This window comes from Epargyreus clarus, unplaced genomic scaffold (assembly GCF_041222505.1).
Source record: "Epargyreus clarus isolate Ecla_fem2 unplaced genomic scaffold, WU_Ecla_fem_2.2 ptg000015l, whole genome shotgun sequence".
Lineage (NCBI taxonomy): Eukaryota > Metazoa > Arthropoda > Insecta > Lepidoptera > Hesperiidae > Epargyreus > Epargyreus clarus.
Genome location: NW_027332223.1, coordinates 15,255,216 through 15,277,123, shown reverse-complemented (window position 1 = coordinate 15,277,123; position 21,908 = coordinate 15,255,216). Strand labels below are relative to the sequence as shown.

Here is a 21,908-nt window from a genome sequence, read left to right as displayed (position 1 = left end):
AAGGATTAGCGAAAAATGCTGGAAGGAGTTACGAGGCCGATTTTGATAAAAACTAAAACTGCATCATTACTTTTTTTAAATATTTTTTTCCTTAGCCGGGAATCGAACGAGTTATTTTTGAAAAAAAAAATACACCTCCATATTATTCCACTATTTGATAGTGTTGCTTATAAGGATCAAAATCTGGGAAGTAATGATAAATGACAAACTAAAGCCTCAATTGTAACTAAATACATATTTTTCATATTAATTTGGCAGTTAAGTTTCCGCCATTCATCAATTTAAACATTTCGCATATTAACAAGTTTTTTGGCTCAATGTTTCAAAACGTTCAAATTTTTTTGCGAGTATTCAATGTTTTTATTTAAATTGTAGTATTTTTTTATATATATTACATCCAGTGAAGTAAAAGCTTCATACTGGTTACAAAAGGCTGTTAGAAATCAAGGCATTGGGTCACTAATAACTTCAAAAATATTTTAACTATTTTTGTCTTCACCATCATAAGCATCATGTTTCACCAATTTTCATCCATATTTCCCTTTCCACGAACATATTTTCCCTTTAGTTTGTAATCCCATCTCAAACGTTACGACGGGAACAATCCGAGTCGATAACTGAAACTTGCGCCAACTATCCTCAACTAGTATTCTCAAAGCCTACAATTCCTGAATCGAATGTACCAGCCAACTCGCTATGGCCGCCATCCTCGCTAACTTCTTAAACAATTTATTAGCCACGCCGACATGAGCAATTCCATCTCGGAGTTTTGATGGCTTGTTCTTCACCGATAACTGTGTATGTATATCTTTATTACGACATTCGCCATAAAAAATGTGTTTTTATACTTAAAATATCATTTTGTTTCCGTAAAAATCCGGATCAAGCATAAGTCGCTAAATAGTAAGAGATAAAACACCTTCGATTTTGCTTGCGTTTTTGTTTCTTTTTTAATATCCTTTCAAGGAACTAAAACCTTCACGGTGGTTACAAAAGGCAGTAAGAATCAAGGCGAAGAGTAACTTACAAAACTATTTTTGTCTTCACCGTCATGAGCACCATGTTTCACCGATTCATTTTCTCGGTCATATTTTCCCTTAAATTTGTATTCGCATCTCAAACGTTACGCTGGGAACAATCCGAGTCGATAACTGAAACTTGCGCCAACTATCTCCAACTTGTATTCTCAAAGCCTACAATTCCTGAATCGAATGTACCAGCCAACTCGCTATGGCCGCTATCCTCGCTAACTTCCTAAACAATTTATTAGCCACGCCGACATGAGCAATTCCATCTCGGAGTTTTGATGGCTTGTTCTTCAACAATAACTTCGTAATTCTTTGTTTTGTCCGCTCTTCGCTTTGTGATTGGATTTGTCATATTTCTTTGAAATGATCTCTGGCCCCCGAATATTTCACACGTACTTTTAAGTTTAATTTTGATTGCCTTTTAAAAGTAAACAATTTATTTATCTTATTGAAATGTAACATTTCGCTTTTTAGTTAGATATCGTCTACTTATTTATTACGCACTAATAGTTTAATGTAAAGTTTGAAGAAGTAAAACTATCTATACTTACGAGTATATAACTTTGTTTTAGTATGTTATCTAAGCCAAAGTTCATTATTTTCGCAACGATGTATTAATTAAATAAATTGTATATTCTTATGACACAAAATGCAATATAATTAAACAATTCATATTCTAAATACGAAAGTAATTCTGTCTTTTCTTTACGCCTTAAGCACTGAACCGATTTTAATGAAATTTTATACAAAAATAGTCTGAGACCCGAGAAAGGGCATAGGATAGTTTTTATCCCAAAAATCCCACGCGAACTAGGGATGGCAATCTAAGATCGTTTAATCGGAGAATCGATCTTTTGGACCAAAAAGTCGATTATTTCAATCGATATTAGTAATGATTGTATCGTAAACTATGCATTTGATCAAGTGATGATCTTTAGCAAAATTGTTGTCCATGAGCCCACGAAGGTTTCAGAGTTGAAACGACCAATTTTCGCCAGATGGCGCCACTTTCATTCCACTGAAGGTACGAATTTTCAGTTTTATGTATGTTAGTATGTCATATTATTTCTTTTTACGCGGGCGAAGCCGCGGTAAAAACTAGTAATAAATAATTTGCCAATCCCGTAACAGTACGGAATAATTGTATGTTCTTGTACTTGTATACTTAGTTATATTGCAGTTATATGCACTGTCTAAGTAGTAAAGCGGATGGGCGTGGCCTGCACTCACTGGAGCTCTCAGATCGCCTGCCTTTGAAAGCTCGACTGAGCGCCTTGTATTTAGTTTAAGTTCGTTAGTTGTGAGTTTCTCGTTTGGTTTTGTAGGTTCTTGCGCAATATCAAGCACTTACATATATATATTAATTTTCCTTTGTATAGTGAGTTTTCTTTAAGTTGAGATTGTTTATATCATCTAAACCTAGATTCCTAGAACAAATTGTCATTCGTTCTTTTTCTAATAAGAACGAATTGTCATTCGTTCGATCGAAATCGAAAGATCGAAATTCTTTATCTATTGGAATACCTAATAATTCATGTTATTATTAGATTTAACAATCTTGCATTACCCCCACATACTCTTACTCTACGCTTCTTTCTTCTTCTTCTTACACACACTACAATTTACTTAACACTTCAGAAGAACATTGAATCAAAATTATTCATCTATATTTATACTTACAAATAGAATTCCTCTCATGTGCATGTTACTATTACATTTAAGAATGTGTGCATCACTCAAACATATGCATTGCCCGTACACACCTCACGTCTCACTATCCTCACGTACGGCAGATGCCAGGACGTCAAGATGGGAGATACTCTCGTATTACGTTACAATCAACCTGATTTATACATCGTGATGTTTAGATGTATCAGGTAACTATGCGTGTTACGGCGTCAGATTAATCATGTGTCTATCGTGGTTAGTTACAGGTGATATTTGTGCATACGCCTTTACTACCACTAACAGTGTAACCTAAGTGTATAAAGATAAAATCTTTAGGTTTAGTGTTCTTTAGTACTTTAGTTTAGTAGTAGTAGTTCTTTAGACTTCTATAATAATTACTTATTATTGTGTATATCGTCCTGTATCCCTCTAATGGGACATTACTCTCGCAACCCACTACCACAATAACCTGTCAGCTTTTCTTTCATTCTTCTACGTGTTTAAGATTCGAAAGATTTCGTGTTTTTTACTCTATACATTCAAAAATACTCGCTCGTGAAAAATTATCGAGCGTTGCTAAATTTAATTTACTTTCAGAACATTAAATTTCAAACGAATTATTGGTGTAAATTAAAAGGTTCCTCCTGCACGCAATACACATAAAATACTAAAAAACGCAATCACATAAAGTAAAAAACAATCCGTTATTTATCAAGCAGATATACAAAAGATACAACATCAAAAAGTACTTTTGAAATTAAAAGAATGCAGTTGGTCTTGTTCCTTTATAACTAACTCACTTTACCTCCTTTTGAACAAAAACTCATTTCCCGGAATTAAATTTTAAAAAGCTGGAATAGAATCAGCGCAGGAATACATTATTAAGAATATAAATCGAAATTAAGAGCCTGAACCAACTATGTTGACTTGGATTCCAATTTAAATTTGAACACTTTGTCTGCAGAATACCGAATAGATAATCAAGATTAATTGTTTCACTAGAAGCGCCTTTTGCTATACCGCTGATGAGCAAAATCTCGTTGCAAATGGATTTGAATAATTTAGCGCTTTGCAAAATAGTGCACGTTATTTCGCTAAGCGAATGAGACGTAGCGCTAACCTGGAATTGAGAATAAATTCCATATTACTTTGAGCTTTTAATACTTCTTAGATGTAGATTTTTTGAGACTCAGTTTAATAAATTAGTTTTATAAATTATGACAGAAGTGAATTAAAATATTCATTTTAAGATATTGTTTAAGAATTTTTAAGGACCGATTTTGATATCGAACGCTTTGTGGTTCGACTGCGTGGTTTAACAGTGGTATGAGCTTACGTATTCTGGCTTGACTGAATGCAATAAGGCGATATTAATATGTGGCGTTTGAATCCAGAGGCAATAACGTATCTATGATCGACCTCATATGGAACTCGGGTCCTATTTGTGATTGGCTACAGAAATCTAAGGGTAGCACTGACCACTTTAAATTATATAAAACAATTAAGCTTGTTGAATTATTACATAAGCGGTGCTGCTTTTATAACGTAATAATGCCTAAAATAAAACTCATTATGAACAACTCATCTCATTGTATTTTGGCTACAGAAATCCATGGGTAGCACTGACCACTTTAAATTATATAAAACAATTAAGCTTGTTAAATTATAACATAAGCGGTGCTGCTATTATAACGTAAAAAGACCTAAAATAAAACTCATCATGAACAACTCATCTTATTGTATTTCTGCCAAATTAAGTCAGCAACTACGCCCAAGTCACATCCATTGATTTACATCACTAAACCGTGCTGGAGGAAGCTCAAGCAAATTTGATTTGCTGATTCGGTTTGCAGTTTAATTCTTATGATTGGTGGATCCTAATCGACTACACCCCGTAAGATAAATAGCCTAACGATGTTATTTTTAACGGTCCAACGTATAAATTGAACGTTCATTAACATGAATAAATACGAATTAACTATCTGGCAATCACTGGGTCGTAAAATGAATGGATGTTACTGAATTTTGAGTGGTAAATATAATTTTATTGTAGATCAGAAAGTAAATAATTTAATGGTATTTTACGCTGTACATTTTTACGCTGGCAGTGCCGCTTGCAGGCTTTCTAATAATAATAGCGTTTTTTTTTCTATTTGGAGTTGATATTCTTTTTACCCGACTGCCAAGGAAGGGTTATGTTTTTCGCGCGTATCTTGTATGTTTGTCTTTCTTTATTTGATCCGATCTAACAAACGGCTGGATGAATTTCAACAGTTAAAGTGTCATTATATTTGTCTCAATGACCCGAGTGTCCTTAGATAGGTGTTAGAAAAAGAAAAACAAAATGGCGGATTCTTGGCGCGAAATAGTAACACATTTAAAAAAAAAAGTTAACCGAACCTATCGAGTAGGGTATCAAATGAAAGGAAATTAAACGGAGATTATAAAAACATATTTGTATATATATAAAACAGTAAGGTGACTGAGTGACTGACTAACTAAATGACTTTTTCATTTTTCAGAAATCAACGTACAGCCTAAACCAAGGACTTTACAGTTCTGAAATTTTGCACACAGGTTCTCTATATAGCTCCAATAAGAACTAAGAAAGGCCTTTTGGAAATTCTACCCTTAAGAGGGTAAAATAGGGGAAAACAGTTTTTTTGAAATCCTTTAATTTTGAAGCAACTTCTATAAAATTTTGTATTTGGCTTTCTGGATAGGAACAAGGACGCACTTATTTATCCCCCTCCGAAAAATCAACCCCGTAGAGGGTAAAATAAGGGTTAAAAGTTCATTTGAACTATCGTCAATTTTGAAGCAAACACTATGACATTTTGTATCAGGCTTGTTGGATAAAAATAATGAAATGCTACCTCTAACGAGGTAAAATAATGACCGAAACTTTGATTTACTGAAGTTATATATTTTATAGACCGTAAATGATGAATTTGTTCGCGAAATAGTAACACGTTTTAAAAAAGTTAACCAAACCTATCGAGTAGGGTGTCAAAATAAAGGAAATTAAGAGGAGATTACACATACATTATATAATATATCTTATATATAAAATTCTCGTGTTAGTTACCGTACTCCTCCGAAACGGCTTCACCGATTTTCACCAAATTTTATATACATATTCAGTAGGTCTGAGAATCGGCCACTATCTATTTTTTTTACACCTAAGTGATAAGGATTGTTCATCCTTAACATTTTTTTATTTATATGGCAACACAACGTTTGCCGGGTCAGCTAGTACATATATACTCGTATATACACATCGAGATGACTGTCTGACTAAATGAGAGAGTTGATGTGCCAGAGATCAACGCAAAGGGAAACCGCTGAACTTAAGCGTGCTGGATTTTTACACATAGGTTCTTTATATAGCGTAAATGAATACTACGAGGATAAAATAAAATAGGATAATATTGTTTGAACATTTTTTGTTTTTGAAGCAGACACCTACTATGAAACTTTGTATTTGGCTTTCTGGATAAAAATAATGAAATGCCTATTTTACTGCTTTTGGAAATTCTACTTCAGCCTTTTTGGTGCAGTCGGGTTTTTGATTTTTTAAATTAATTACTTGTTGATTATAAGCTTTACATTATGACTGTGCATTAAGGTAGTAAACGAGCAGGTAATGACCATTCACCATCAAATAGACTCGGTGTAAGTGGCCGCACGTGGACATCTATAAATCAACACAGTATAGAACAGCGGCACTACCTGAAGATCCATCACAAACGCGTCACCACTTCAGGACTAAGATGACCAAGGACCACCTCGTATGTACCTAAATAAACCCACATACACACTCTTCAGCCGAAAGGTACGAGTAAGAACTACGTCACGCTTTAAATACGAGTAGGTGACAGCATAGCAGTGATAAATATCTAGGTTATTAGAAAGGTGGTAGAACCCTTTGTGGTTCGATACCGGCGGCACCACAGCCACACCACTTTCTGCCTCATACCAGCAGTGCGAGGCGTTGCTGTGTTCCGTTTTGAAGGGTGTGGTAAGGGAGACATACTTTTACGAGACTTCCAGCTTAGTCCCCAGGGGAAGCGGAGCATCTGTGGCCAACCTCAAGTAGGAATATCTAATCTTATATGTAGTAGCCACTTACCATCAGGTGGACTGCATGCTCGTCCGCTACTCTTATATAACAATAAAAAAGTCACTAGTCGAATTCAACTCGGTCAACACTTTTCAAACGCTCCATACGTTCTATTCAAAAACTGGCGCATACAATAATAACCAATCGATAAAAATAAACAAATCGACATTTACCTATAACGTAGACAGGAAATACATTGAAAACGCATACTGCATTCAGCGCAGTACTTTCTAGTGCAAGTCAAATATTTTATCCGGTAAAAGCCTAGGCCACATGTAAACTGGCGGTGTTTGCTCAAGGAGATTGGTTACATATGGAGTGTGTTCTCTCTTTAAATTGCATACATAAAACAAAATAGCTGAAGGCATTGCCAACTATTGGCAGGATTATTATTATAGTTTCGTAAATACGTATTTACTTATCTAAAAAAATTTTAACAACAAAATACAACCGACTTTTAGGTCACTACAACGTAAAAAATAATTGAAATAAATGTTGGTTTAGTACATATTCCTGAAGTCGGCGCTCAATATATTTCACACAGATGTAAACAGCGTGTCTTATATGAGTAATTCGTGTACATACATAAAAAAAGATACCGGCCGAATTGATAACCACCTCCTTTTTGAAGTCGGTTAATAAGTAAAGTTGTAGAGCTCTTTGTGAATCGACTTCGAAGACACCTTCACTACACCTATTTCTGCTTAATAACAGCAGTGTTAAGTGTTGCTCTGTTCTAGTTTAAAGAGTATGATAAGAGACAAGCTAGGCAATCCAATTTACCACAAGATATAATCGCCACAGGAGCAACAAGGAATCTGTTGCCCACTTCAGGTAGGAATCTAATTTTGTCTGACAGTAGCCACTTAGCATCACTTGAACTGTATGCTCGTATACTATTTAAGTATTATAAAAAGTAACGTTAAATTATTGCAAATAATATCGTTATCAAACTGAATAATTTACCACAAACTAAGCAACTCTTATTCAATTCGAATCACGTCACTTGCCTATATTCCAATAGGAAATTAATTCAATAATTTATACCTCGAAGGCTTATTAATAAGGAACAGTTATAAACAATAAATTTCTCTAAACAAATTAATCTGCAGATATCTATCGCGCTCCCCGGACGCCGTTTGTTATATTTTAATTAACTTGTAATAAAGAAAATAATTAATTAACCCGTCCATTCACTTGGTGAATTGAGTAATATTCGTTAACTTGTTTTCCATTACGGCTTTGTCTGTGTTTATGAGAAAATTATTCCAAGGTCGAGCAATTAATTTGACATAATAATTAATTAGTAATAGCCTAGTTACAAGAATTTTGGTGTAACATTCCAGAGATCTGAGTTCGAAACCCATAACACATTTTTGCCAATTTTTTTTTATTTGTCCAATTTATATCACTTTAACTTTTGGTGATTCTTCCTAAGTACACAAAAGCAGATAATGTCTGAAATTTAGAACGATACACGGAAATTCTTAATACTAACTAGATGTTTTGGTTTAAATATTGCTTAAAACTACTAAGAATTAAATATGGACACATGCACAATTTTCGAGAAATTTCTTCAAATCCACGTTTGCTTTTGCATTCTACCGTCAAAACACATGTTAACGCAACGTCGGTGCATGCCATTAACATTGCGCATACATGCATACTTAAGGCCCGTCAGTGCATATTATGACAAATGTATGCGTGGTGCGTGCATGTTAAAGCACCACACCCTCGTCGCACGCGTCCGAGCGTGCATATGATTCATGTACCGATTATTCGGCGTTTGTCTGTTTCGCGCGAATATGTATTTTGGACTTTAATATTTACTAAAATTTCTCTCAATTCATAAACAAAATAAGATCCGCTTATTCACCTTTAAACGGATAAATATTTTAATTCTATATTTACTACATTTATTCTAAAATGTATATGCCTTGGGTACTACTAATAAAACATATATACAAATTAATTACTTAAAAATTATTACTTGTCTGCGCGGCTAATACGTTTCTGTAACTCTATGCATAGACGTTCCATAATAATGAAATTTAGTCAGCTAATTGTAACAGAATATATTTTTCCTAAAAGTTATCTACCTATAACTTACCCATTTAAAGCTTTTAGAACCACTTTGACACCTATGTCTAATTATGTTGGTGATTCGCCCGTGCGAAAACAGTCGCGTCATTCCAACTTAGTCTATAATTTTAGCAATGCACATCCATGGGATTGATTAAAGGCTATAAACGACCAACATTTAACCACTTAATAACATAACAAGAACGACCCGCCGCCGCCCTAGCAGATAAGAGGCACGCATGACCGATCGCCGGCGACTCGGTAATGTTATCTAGTATCTACATCTCCAACAGGAACCCCAAACGGTAATCACAGCGTAACGCTTATAGCATAAATGCATAGTTAACTAACTTTAGCCGCTGTTGAATAGATAAGTAATACTGAAACATGTTAGTCATTATCGATTCCTAACATTTTCTTGTTTCGTGTGCTTATTTTTCATGTTTTCTCTTTTTTCACCTTTTGTATCTCTAAACGCCAGTATATTTTTCAAAATTAAAATCTTTCAAATTCAAATCAAATTTCAAATCTAATGTACTTGCTAATTATACTTTATTTTTATAAATATTAAGTTATTTCCGTCATTATTTATTTTTACACTCTTGAAGCCGTCAAGATTATTACCTACCTCGCTTTTATTAGCTTGACCTGTACTCTGTACGAATGTATGTATGTAACGGAATCCTTGAACTCGATTTTTACCCACTTTGAACAGTCCGATTAATTTAAAATTTTGAACATTTATGAAGAACCGATGACAATACACGATTTTAATAATTTTATCCTATCCACCTAATTAGGATCGTCAGGAATCAGGATTGACGATTCCGTGTGCGGTTTTAGCGTGGATTTTAGTTTTTACACTATAATTATTATTACTTATATATGATTTCCGAAAACAAAGGTTAAGAGATTCAAGTTTTTCCGCATGTTTCATCTAATTTTCTTACATTCCAACTTATCAAAACAATAGTTTGCTTTCAAATCGTCTCCCTTCTAATAGTCTCTTCTGTACACTACTATTTTTCCTTACTTTAACTACAACCTAACATTTTTATAATACCAGTCGATTCTTAACAGGGGCAGACCCCCATCACTTGACATAATATATTTTTTCTAATTTGTGTCCTATAGTCTGTAAGCTTACTTATGTTTAATTTCCAAAAACAAAAGACAAAAGTCCAAAAACACAAAATAACTATTTGCTCTTCTAAATCATTTAGGTACGTATGTCCGCACGATCCGTTTGATTATCTTAAATTTTAAGCTTATCAAAACAATAGTTTCCTTTCGAAACGTATCTCTTCTAAACATTGTACCATTTTTCCTTACTCAACCTAACAATTTCATAATACTACTCGATTCATAACAGTATCCCAGGCAGACGCACGCCGCAATTCCACAGATCGAGGGGCAGACCCCCATCTCTTGCCATTTCCTATTTAACGGCGGAAATTAGAACTCCAGACTTGTTTTCTCCTCTAATTAAAATCATTTCACAAACCGACGGTTGCCTCCGAGGTTGTTAAGACCAGTTACGATTTAAATTTTTTCCTCCATCTTAATTAGTGACGTTGTTTATGTTATTGAAGATAGTAGGGATGTAACCTATCTTTAGATTAATTAATTGACCCTCTTCTACTAGGGGTCTCCTTTCAGAATAATTTAGTCCGTAGCATCACGTTCGTCGAGTGTGGATTCCTAGGCTTTACGTACTTCTAAGATTTTTTTACATAATTCTTAGACATAGATTTTCTCGCGATGTTTGCTTTCACCGCTGAATACTGTGATAATTTCTTACTAAAACGCGCAAACATTAAAAAATCGGAGATGTGCCTGGGATTGAAATCCCAAACCAAGTCTGAGAGGCCAAATTTCAAACCACTACGCAACTGTTGGGCATCCCTTAGACCAATCATGTTGTCCATACTAGACCAACCTAGCTTAAACTTAGTAATGAAGCTCAGCACTGTGACAATAATGAAACGATATTGATGCAAAGGGAATTGCAGTGGAGTGACAATGAGTATATGCTGATGAAACGGAAATTCACTGGTTAAACACAATTTGATCGCAAATGAGCCGGTAACAGGAATACATACTTGTCCATACAGGATTCCCACTTGTTCCTCGGCAATGGAGGACAAACAGCGCTGTCGCCGTTCGGGACGATTTACCTGAGACAACACTGCGACCGGCAGACTATGTTCCCATTGTAACATCCGATACGAGAGTACTAAACAAATAGTGCTATTTTAATGAAAATGGGGCTTTTACATCTGATTACAACGGACACATATTTTATGTTACGAGAATTGGCTGATTTCATTTATCAATGATTTCATGATTAAACAACTCAGTAATAGGTATTACGAGAATATTTAAAAATTATGTCGGCGAAACAAATAGGTGTCGTCTCATTGTTCTATGTGAGGTTTTTCCATCTTTTACGAATACTATATAGTATATGAGAATCTAGTTTTGTAATTTCCTTCTGCCTACAGAACTTATTAGAATCCGTTACAACGCACGCGCAAACAGTCTACAAATTGTTTAAATATTCTGTAAACTTTTCATGATTAGGTATATTATAATAGTCTTAAATTACAAAACGCGGACCAAAACTAGAGTTTTATTCAAATTAGTTCTAGCGACACAAGATGACACAAAACGACTAACTCACAATGTAATTAAAACTAACACGAATATACTAAACAAAGAACTTTTCATGCAGGCTCAAACTTCGGAACGTGCCGTCTGTACAAACGGAAACGCGCACTCAAGTGTATGTAGTGTTTGCTTTCGACCGTGCAATAAACACACAGAATTATTGCCATGCATACATTTGTATATATTACAAGTCTCACGCGGCGCCTACTGAGTGTGTGTATATAATTTTGCTGTTAAATTGCTTCAGTAATTTCGAATTTAATCCAAAATATATACCTATTTAAATCAGCATAAAAGTAAAATAAAGGTGCCCACACATTAATCGATCGATCGACGTCATCGATCAACTAGGATCAATCACTCAACGTTGATTGTCCGTTGTTACTACATCTATAGATCGATGCCATCTATCTGACGATAACATCAATCGCCCCTATCCACTCCCTCCTTTTCTACGGCACGTCACCCATCCCTCGCGCCCGCACAGCCTATCACCAGTGACATTTCGATACCATCGATCGACGATCGATTAGCACCCCAACAACTCCTTCGGCATAAAGTCACCCTTCAGGATTTCCACGAATGCACAAACAACCAGTCCCGAGACACAGACCTAAATATTTTTTTTATTTAAATGCCCTTATGCCGAATAAAATATGTTTTGGGTATTACGGAAACAAATATATCCTTCCATATTTATGAAATTAGAATAAACAACTATTCAGTCTTATGTATTTTCGATTATCGACAATTAGTAGTAGTTAGTATTAATACAAGGTAGTACTAGTAGTCGTAGACTATTTGAATAGCGGCCGAAAATGCAACGATTATATTCGGCATCGAACGCGGTTATAGAAACCGAATCGCACGTACGAGTATGTTTGCACGGCAGTAAACTTTAGGACGGGCACAAAGTAAACGGATTGCGTTCCCTCTCCGTTTGCATTAGGACAAAGTCCGTTTGTTTGGCCGTCTTCGGACCGTCAAAGGGTTTGACTATTACTGGTCTAGATGTGGGATAGTTCTCGATTAAACAGATTTGCCGGCGATTTAATAGATTGTGGTATTAGTTGTTTGCAGATTTTAGGAGTGTTTCATCGAATTATCTCATTAGCTAATGACTAAATAAACAATTTTATCAAAGTATATGAAAAAAATTAACTGATTGAAATGTACCTAATAAACTTCAGGTCATTATTTTTTGTATAAAAATAAAATATTTAAAAATGTTTACCATTAATTGCGTTATAAAAATCCTTACGGGATTTTCACGATGTTCTAAAATGATTTTAAGGACATTGAATTTACAACATAGTGTAACTTAGTCCTCAATTACAAGATGTCATCAGTTGCCATTTAACAATTGGTCCTTATGTGCGGCAACTTAGACTCGAATCTTATCTAATCTAATCGAATCTAATCTTAGGGATCGATAACAGATGTCCATCATTACTAATTAACCATTCAGTATCAGATTTCTCGTTTGCATAAAACAATCAATACCGCAAATAACCGACTTCGCGGCTACCTGCAACATCAGCTCAAGCATACTCAAACAACCTCACTAGTCCTCATCGCACACGTATGTTTTCCTTTGACTAAAGTCTTACTGTTAACTTGTTAGGGCATTCCACAACGTACAACATAGCTCCTTTGAGATTGGTCTCAGGACTTAACTGGGATGCCATTCTGCACGAGTTGGTTGCATACAATGTTACTTCGGCGGTTTCGCTTGTATGTACTGTTTAAACAGTTGCACACACAGTTAACGCTTATAGATTTGCCTTCATTTTGCTAAGCGCGCGTAGTTTCCCCTTGTAATAGGCAAAGTTAAGCAACGTCGGACGCGGTCAGAAATTGGATGGATGACCATTAGTAGCTAAATTTCACGCGTTTTGTTTGGTTGGGAAGTTACGTTAAGCGGTTGGTGTCCTCGTCGGAGCTTGTCGGAAGCCTTATGTCTTCAAAACTTCTAACACTATTGAGGTAACCCGGTGAAATGTAAGTGCCCCAAGTCTACCCTGTCAACAGAGGAACATTGAAATATTTTCAATCATTATAACAACATACTCACCCTGCCTAAGGTTCACTGTCCATTGACTTCTCTGTAAATATTTTTAGAGGTTTTACTACTATTGAAAATTTATTGAAACGCCTCCAAATCTACATTGTCACCTTTCGAACTAGAATACAGCAGCGCTACACTTCTGCTACACGGCAGATATAATCAGATACAGTATCGTCATTCGTGTCGGTCATCCCACATAAAGATATCTGGTCTACACGCTTTCGACTGCGACACCGCTGCCCACCTAACACCTACACACCAGTGACATTAGATGCACTGGGTACGGACTTAGTGAAAAGCAAGGATGTGCTGACCTTTAAAATTAAGACTAATTACTTAAGATATAAAAAACGCAACACTTTATATTTTGTAAATAAATTTGAAAGATAGAACTAGTATGGTTTGATCGGGAGGTTCATACACCACATTCATTTCAAGTATGTAAGTCTTAAATTTCGCTAGAAGCATGCCGAGTGACTTACATATGGGGCGAATGACAATCGCCCCATATGAGGCTTCAGGAGTAGCAACTCGATCGCTCATTGCGATAGAACCCCCAGAAAAAAAAGGTTACAAAATATGTCCATGAGTTGCAGGGATCACATGATGACACTACCCTGTAAACCTTTGAAGTAGACTCGCATATCCGTGTTCTGCCTTGTACTCTCTGCTCCTGTATTATGTATATTAATGTCCATAAAACGAAAATAGATATGCTACAGGCAACCCTAATTCTTAGATGATATAATGCACATCGCTATTTACTATGTTTGTCCAATCGCTTTCTGTACCGGTTGCACAGGTTTTCAATATGATTTGATATCTAGAGACTAGACTATCAAATGTCTATGTTTAAATATATTAACCTACGCGGTAAGGTTTAAGCGCATATTTGATATATTGAACGGCTTAATATAAATTCTGTTACATTGTATCATACTATAAAGTTTCTCTTAGGATTGTCAAAGCTATTAAATCGCATGTATATAAAGGGTATAACGTGTTTAGAAAATGTAACGTCGCGACCGCAATAAATGAGTAAGTGCTGAAATATTCAAGTTTGAAAAGTATGATAAAGACCACAGGCTTTACAATTTAGTCCTCAGACGTAGGCATCTGCGATTGGCCTCAAGTCGTCTTAACTATAATTTGGACTGCATACTACATAGTATTCCACGTTAATTTCAGATAAAATCTTTCAGAATGAAAAAGGTATTTTCCACGAAGCTGACCAAGTACGGAAACTAAAAAATATTAGAAAATAAATGTACAAAGTATGTGTGTGGAAATTCTATATACACCTGGACAGCAAATCTATTCCTTATACAAGGAAGTTTAATAAAGCTAGGTATTGCCATAAAAAAAAACACCGCAATATTTGTAACCGAATATTACAAATTCCGACCTCATATTCAACTATATTTGTACCCGAAAACGCCATTAAGTCGACACCTTGTCAACCTCACACTAAGAGCAGTTAACGAGGAAACTTTTAAACTTATAACTTAAATATAAATTACGTCAACGTAAGTCAACTCGCGACCCCCTTAGGCAGGTCACACGCGAAAAGTAGCAAGTAAAATAACAATGAAGTAACAAATTATGTTGCGTTTTTAAGTGTGGCATGTGCCCTTATTATGACAAGTTAGTAAGATACTGAATAATAGCGTCAAGCCCTGCTGTGTCCTAAATTAAAATGTTTCGTTGTCATTATGTCCTTAAATTTTATATAGGTTTACCCTAAATAAAATTTAAGGACATATCATTCAGATATCCATGAAAGACAATGATTATTTAACGCCTGAAATACTACATACTCGTATGCTATGTCAATTACAAAGGAAGGAGTTCTTTAATGTCGTAGGAGTGTGATATGATCACATCCAAATTCACGATGTAGAGCGATTTGCGGTTTAACTCCAAAACTACCATTACATCTATTTCTGCCTGCAGTAGTTTGTACTGTTTTCTGATATGGTGTGGACAAGAGACATACTTATATGAATTCAAACTTAGTCCTCGCGGGTACCAAATCATTTATGGCTGATCTTGCATGGATGGATGTGGTCACTTCCCACTGCATGCTCGTTTACCGCTTCTACAAAAAATGTAATTTAATATTCATCAATTTCTTCACACATATTTACTAACAAACTACAAAAAAAACTTCAAAGACATCGAACACCCGATACATTTATTTTTATAAACCCTACCATTGGATATTGTTAACTGTATATTTATAACGTAACGCATCTTAGCCGTTCCCTGGACGCTACCGAGCGCCACGTGAAATATGTTTACAATTCTGTACACTACGCCACGTTACATGACCAGTTTAAATATACCCTTCATCGGGTGAAGCGTCTCACTGTAAGCGAGAAGATAGCATTAGCAATACAGCAGCTATTTTTCTCACGTTTGTCTAGATTTTTGAAATGTTTAAGGCTAAGTGGTTTAGATAACCTAACCATATATTGTATGAAATGACAAAAATAATAACTGGCTCTATACTGTCTGCCCAAAGGTATAGTCCGCGCCAAACTGCTAGTCCGCTCTAAAGTTGTTTCGAACAGGTATACTCATACAATTTGCTATGGCGACGCGATTCATTTTTATATTTAGTTTTACGCGGACTATAAGTGTTCACTTCTTAAAGACATTTGTCATCAAACCCAAATAGTATATAATATCCTGGACTCTACGGTGGAACTTCCCACCCTACAAATTAAGTTCAAACGTATAAGTGTCGTTATTTTGCTTCGCCAAACTGTTTTTAATGTAAACTACTTCTATTGTTTAATCGTTTATAAGACATCAATAGTTATTACAGTGATTCAGCCGCAATCGAACCTTCTTATATTTAGCCTAAAAAAATCCACGTAAATGGAACAATAAATCCATTTATTCGTTTAAGTAAATATTCGTTCATCGTTTAACAGTCACTCGCGTCCACTACAACAAGTGAAACGCGAGCGGTTCTCAAACTGGTCGGTAGTATGATACAATAACAATATATCAAAGGGACAGCTGCCGAAAGTGAAGAATGGTCGCCGTCAGCAGGGTACTCCTTGAGGAGTTGGATCCGCAGTGATGTAGAGCCGATACACTCCCGAAAAGGTATTTTATGAATGTCAGGAATAGATTTTTGTATTACGGAACGGTATACTCTACGCACGATGTAGAGACTTGTCCTTATAAAGGTGAACTCTATATTTTGTAAGTTATGATAGCAAAATTGTCACATTGATAATATTTTAAGTAATAGTAGCATTTTGTAGTAGTACGATGTGTAATTAAGACCATTTTAAATGTTTAAAAAAAACAAAAACCCAACTGCTTAAAGAACCTATAACACTCCCACAATTTGGATGCATCCAACGACACCTCATACATCAAATCCGTCAAACCGTTTGGGTTGGAGGGCCAAAAAATGAGACGCACATACTTAATAACATTACTCTCCGCAGTGGAGTAAAATTTTTATTTTGTAATAAAGAAGGACATTTTCGATACTTGCGTAACCGAGTTCGAATCCAGAATCCTCACTGCGTCCAATCCGTACATTTACTGCTACGCCACTCGTGTCGTCAAGTAAACACCATCCCAAGATAAATCCAAAGTTTAAATCAAAATCTCTATCGTATATAGACACGTATTCGTGAAGAGAAATGGATCTCGACTATCCTACACATCTATCTATCTATATATAAGGACATATATCACCTACCTGCTCCGTACAAGTATTGGGACGTTGTTCAAACTCCGATAAATCATACACACGTTAAGTAAAGTAGTGCTTCGCGAGACTGGGACATTTTTCACAAACCGGGACACTATTTTATATAAGCCTTCGTCAAAAGTGAGGTGCGATTGTCGATAGAATAAGAGTTCGAGAAATAAGATGAATATAGTTATATAAATATAGTTTAAGTTCACTATCATTTAAACTCGAGTAAATAATGCTTTGCCGATATTTGATCGACCATATAATGTGTAACCAAGTCGATTTTGTAACAATGTAGAAAGTCTCGAATTAAAAAATAAATTATGATTATTTTGTTTTGAAGATGTACTCTTCTTTACCACGGCATTCGCGTCGCATAAAATGTTATTTATTCATTCATATTTAAACTTTACATCTGTTGTTCAATTTGTACCTGGCCGCCATTTTCAATACTGCATCCATTGGTCACACGAATAAATCCCGCGCGGCTGCCTGCGATAGCGTCGAGGTTAAATTAATCTATCGAACACAATACTCGATATTTATTGCGAATTTATTACAGCACTAGCCGGTGCGTCCTTCGTATGAAAACAGCCATAACTCGCAACCAGCAGTTCTTAACCGTCAGTTGCTATTTTAATATTATTTTACGGGCTAAAAATCGAAGTAGGTGCTATTTTTTTTGGATTCGATGCTGGTTTATTAACTGCAAGGTCGTAAGATTAGGAAGATTGTGGGATAATTAATAAATAAGAAGGATAAGAAAATTAATCAAAATAATGAAATGATTTGGATACTAACTTCGGTGTTCGATATTTATTAAAGTTATGTAACTACGGCGGTAGTTTAGTTTTTCGGGCTAAAGTGTTAACGGGTTAACGTATGAATGTTAAGGATCAAAGAAATAAAGTACTTAATAATCGCAACTAAAAATAAACTTGTACACAATCGAGTGTTAAAATAGATCATTGGCAAGCAAATACGGTATTTCTTGTGTTTGAGTCATACTAAAATATGTGAGACCGTCAAGACGAGACCGTACAAAGCATTTACTAAACACACTTAGTAACTAAGACAGCACGCCCTCATTGTATTACTTTTTGATATTTATATGATGAGCAACACTTGACCCCTGAAAGTCATAAAAAAAATACTAAGGATTCTATAATTTTGGAAGTTTTTATTAGCCTATATTTTACCGAAAATATTCAAATAAAGTGAAGTAGGTAAAACTGAATTTGAATTATCTATTTTCAGTATATTCAATAGAATGTACGAGTTTAATCCGATATTATTTTAAAGTATCACATGTCGACCAACTATTCGCCTCCTGCCTCTTCTGCAGCCTCCGTAGTTACTGCATCAGTTGCCTCAGTACCCGCAGTATCACCACTACCACCGTTACCACCGTTACCACCGTTATCACCGTTACCATCACTATCTGCTGCTGTTAATTCTGTTGTTGCTTCCGTGTCTCCAGTGGTACTTTCAATTTCTGCTTCAGTGGTTTCCGTTTTATCTTCTATCTCGTTCTCATTGATCGAGTGGTAGTCCTCTGGCATGGCTCTGGATGTGAAAATGCATGTGGTGACGCATTCGTACTCGTCTTGGAACATGTTCAGATTGGGGAGGCACCCTCGCCACATGCCAACCTCGCACCGTGACCCTGGCTTCCAATAATACATCACGGGTGTTGGCGCTTGCCCACAGTCATCCCATCTGAAGTTCGCGAAGCAGGCTTCGGGTGGAACTGGAACATAACATTCCAAATTTCTATTATACAGCAATAAATCCTAGGGTATACTACAAAACCTATATTATATCGTTCGATAATCCAATGCGCTCATTTGGCAAACGATGGTCTCGAATTTCTTTTACGTATAATCTTCCTGTTTGGAGTAAGTATGTCTTGTAACTTATGGCTTACCTCACAGTTATAAATTGTTAACGGACATGAATTACAAAACAATTTACTAAATACTCCAAATAAGCCGCCATTGAGATTAATGAAAACAAAAGTTTCTTTTAATCCTGATGGGTCTGTGAGCCACACAAAAAGGCATCAAAGCCCAATCCTAAATAATTACAGCTTCTAATAAATATGGACTTAACGGATCAACAGAAGAACCAACAAATACTAGTTCAAGCTACGCCATTCAACAAAGTTGCTAAGTTTCACAAGTTGAACACTTTAATGATGGATCGTAAGTGTTGTTAAGACACTCGAGGGTATTGCCGGGCATTTTAAGTGAAGAACAAGTGATGAGAAAACAGTAACAAGTGACGAAGAAACAGTATTAAGTGACGAGTGAACAGTTTTAAGTGACGAGCGACCAGTATTGAATGACGAGCGAAGAGTAACAAGTGAGGAGTAAATAGTACCTATACAATGACGAGCGAGCAGTGCCAAGTGACCAAAACAAAATCAAAACGAGTATCAAATGGGTCGAAAATAAGTAAAAGCGTAAAGAGGTCCACGCCAAACTGCTGCATACTTTAGCAAATTCATTCTACCATGTTGCATTAACAAGTAGTACAATAAACTTTCGTCTGAAGTGTCCGTGTATCACAGTGATTTAGATTGAAATGAAACAGGAGGAATGGGGGACTAAGATTTTATGATCTGTTTTTTACTAAACTTCTTGCTACATCATTCATAAACATAGTTTCAAATAGTTTAAGAACATTATTTTAAGTAGACCGTACGCGGAAGACCTAAATCATGCTTTAGTCACGCACAGGCGACAAAGTGCCATTAAAATTTATTTCCTCCTCACAGTCGCAACAACGTAACTTTGTTGTTGTTTATTTATTGCTAAACTCACACAGATGATACGTCGGCGTAACTAGGGTGCCATTGGCACTACATTGTATGTCGCTTAAATGTTATGTTTAGGCCGCGGTCAGGTTTAGTCCGCGACCGGCGTCTCTTCTGTGTACCCCGCTTCATAAGAACAAGTGTAGACTATCAGAAACTTGTACGTATGAAATGCACTGTTGTTATCTAAGTAACTTGCAGGATGTATTACTAAAATTTAATATAACTTTTAGTAAAGAAACTTATACGTGGTGTATTATGAAGAAGAAATGAGAAATACTAACAAGTAGTTTAGTAATTTATTTTTCAGTGCATCAATGTACATTACATACAGTACATTACCAGTGTACCATTGTTCACAATGGCCGACGTGTCATACGTAGTATATCCTTGTGTGTGTCGCTCCCAAAGTTTTAAGCCGAAATGTGTACCTCTTTACTACTTATCGTAATTTCGGACATCGATTTTTTAACAGAATCCAAATATTTTTAAATATTCACTATTCTTTTGTCTTATCCGTACTATCATTGACATGATTTAGATCAACTTAAATATCAAGATAAAAGAGTAATAACTGCTAATATGCAGTAATTTAGGGATCTTAAGTAAAACTCCAAAAACAGTTCCAACTCACCAGTTTCTATTCGTATAAATGCAAAAATTGGCAAAATATACACACTTAACACTCCCATGTTCACATACAGAGGATTACTTCCATACAAGTGAATTAATTACTGAATTTTATTACTCGTAAATTAGTTATTATAATTGGATATTCAGTACTCGTGTATCGTTAATTATATGAAGCTGTTTAAGTGTCATTCATTGCGTTTATAATTGGTAAATGCCACACGGTTATGTGTTGAAGATACTGCAGTAGTAAATTGTTTCTCCTTTTTATCACACTTTTATTAGCTTGACCTATATATATGTATGTAAGTATGTATGTAATGGAATCTTTGAACTCGATTTTCACCAGAACCGATGACACACACGACGATTGAAGATACACGATTTAAATAATTTTATCTCATTCTCCTCATCAGGATCATCCGGAATCAGGAATAACGATTTTCCTTGTGCGATTTTAGCGTGTTTTTTAGTTTTTAAACTATAATTGTTATTTTACATCGTTGCGCGATGTACCCTTTACACAGGAAGTAGACTTAAAGGCGATAGAATTCTTCGTAGCACCTTTTTCCGCTTAACTACAGTGGTAATATAGATTATAGCGAACACGAAGGGTGTAATAAGGAAGAAACACTTAGATGAGGCCTTCCAACTTAGACCTCAGGGGTAACAACATATCTATGTCGATGTAACGAAATACTTAAATCGTATGTCTATTATAATTGTACATGGACGCCATTTGCCACAAACCATAAAGTAGCTGCAAGATAAACTGCTTTTTCAATAACATAAGAAAGGCAAGGTGAAGGTTGAAGGTGATAGAACCCTTTGTGGTTCGACTCCGGCGGCACCACCACCACACCTATTTCTGCCTCATAACAACAGTGTTAAACGCTGCTGTGTTCTGGTTTGAAAGGTGTGGTAAAGGAGACACACTTTTCCGAGGCGTTCCAGCTTAGTCCTCAAGGGTAGGAGCGCATCTGTGGCCGACCTCAAGTAGGAATATCTAATCCAATCTGGGGTTGATTACAGATGTCCATGGGCGGCAGTAGCCACTTACCATCAGGTGGACTGCATGCTCGTCTGCTACTCCTATA

General features: G+C 35.7%; 1 protein-coding gene across 1 annotated transcript; it reads right to left on the bottom strand.

The window, feature by feature from the left end:
* Positions 1 to 18,563: 18,563 nt before the first annotated feature.
* Positions 18,564 to 20,873, bottom strand: LOC140747888 (uncharacterized). The gene is made up of 2 exons (XM_073080505.1): positions 20,816 to 20,873; positions 18,564 to 19,113 (listed from the first exon to the last, which is right to left on the bottom strand). Exons 1-2 carry the CDS (start codon positions 20,871 to 20,873, stop codon positions 18,683 to 18,685), a joined length of 489 nt encoding a protein of 162 aa, XP_072936606.1. The 3' UTR covers positions 18,564 to 18,682.
* Between the last annotated feature and the right edge of the window lie 1,035 nt (positions 20,874 to 21,908).

Bases quoted from the DNA above. Each gene is read 5' to 3' on its own strand.
- LOC140747888 (XM_073080505.1), bottom strand. From the start codon at position 20,873: ATGGGAGTGTTAAGTGTGTATATTTTGCCAATTTTTGCATTTATACGA. The intron at 19,114-20,815 runs GTGAGTTGGAAC...GTTATGTTCCAG, and splicing joins ATTTATACGAATAGAAACTG to TTCCACCCGAAGCCTGCTTC.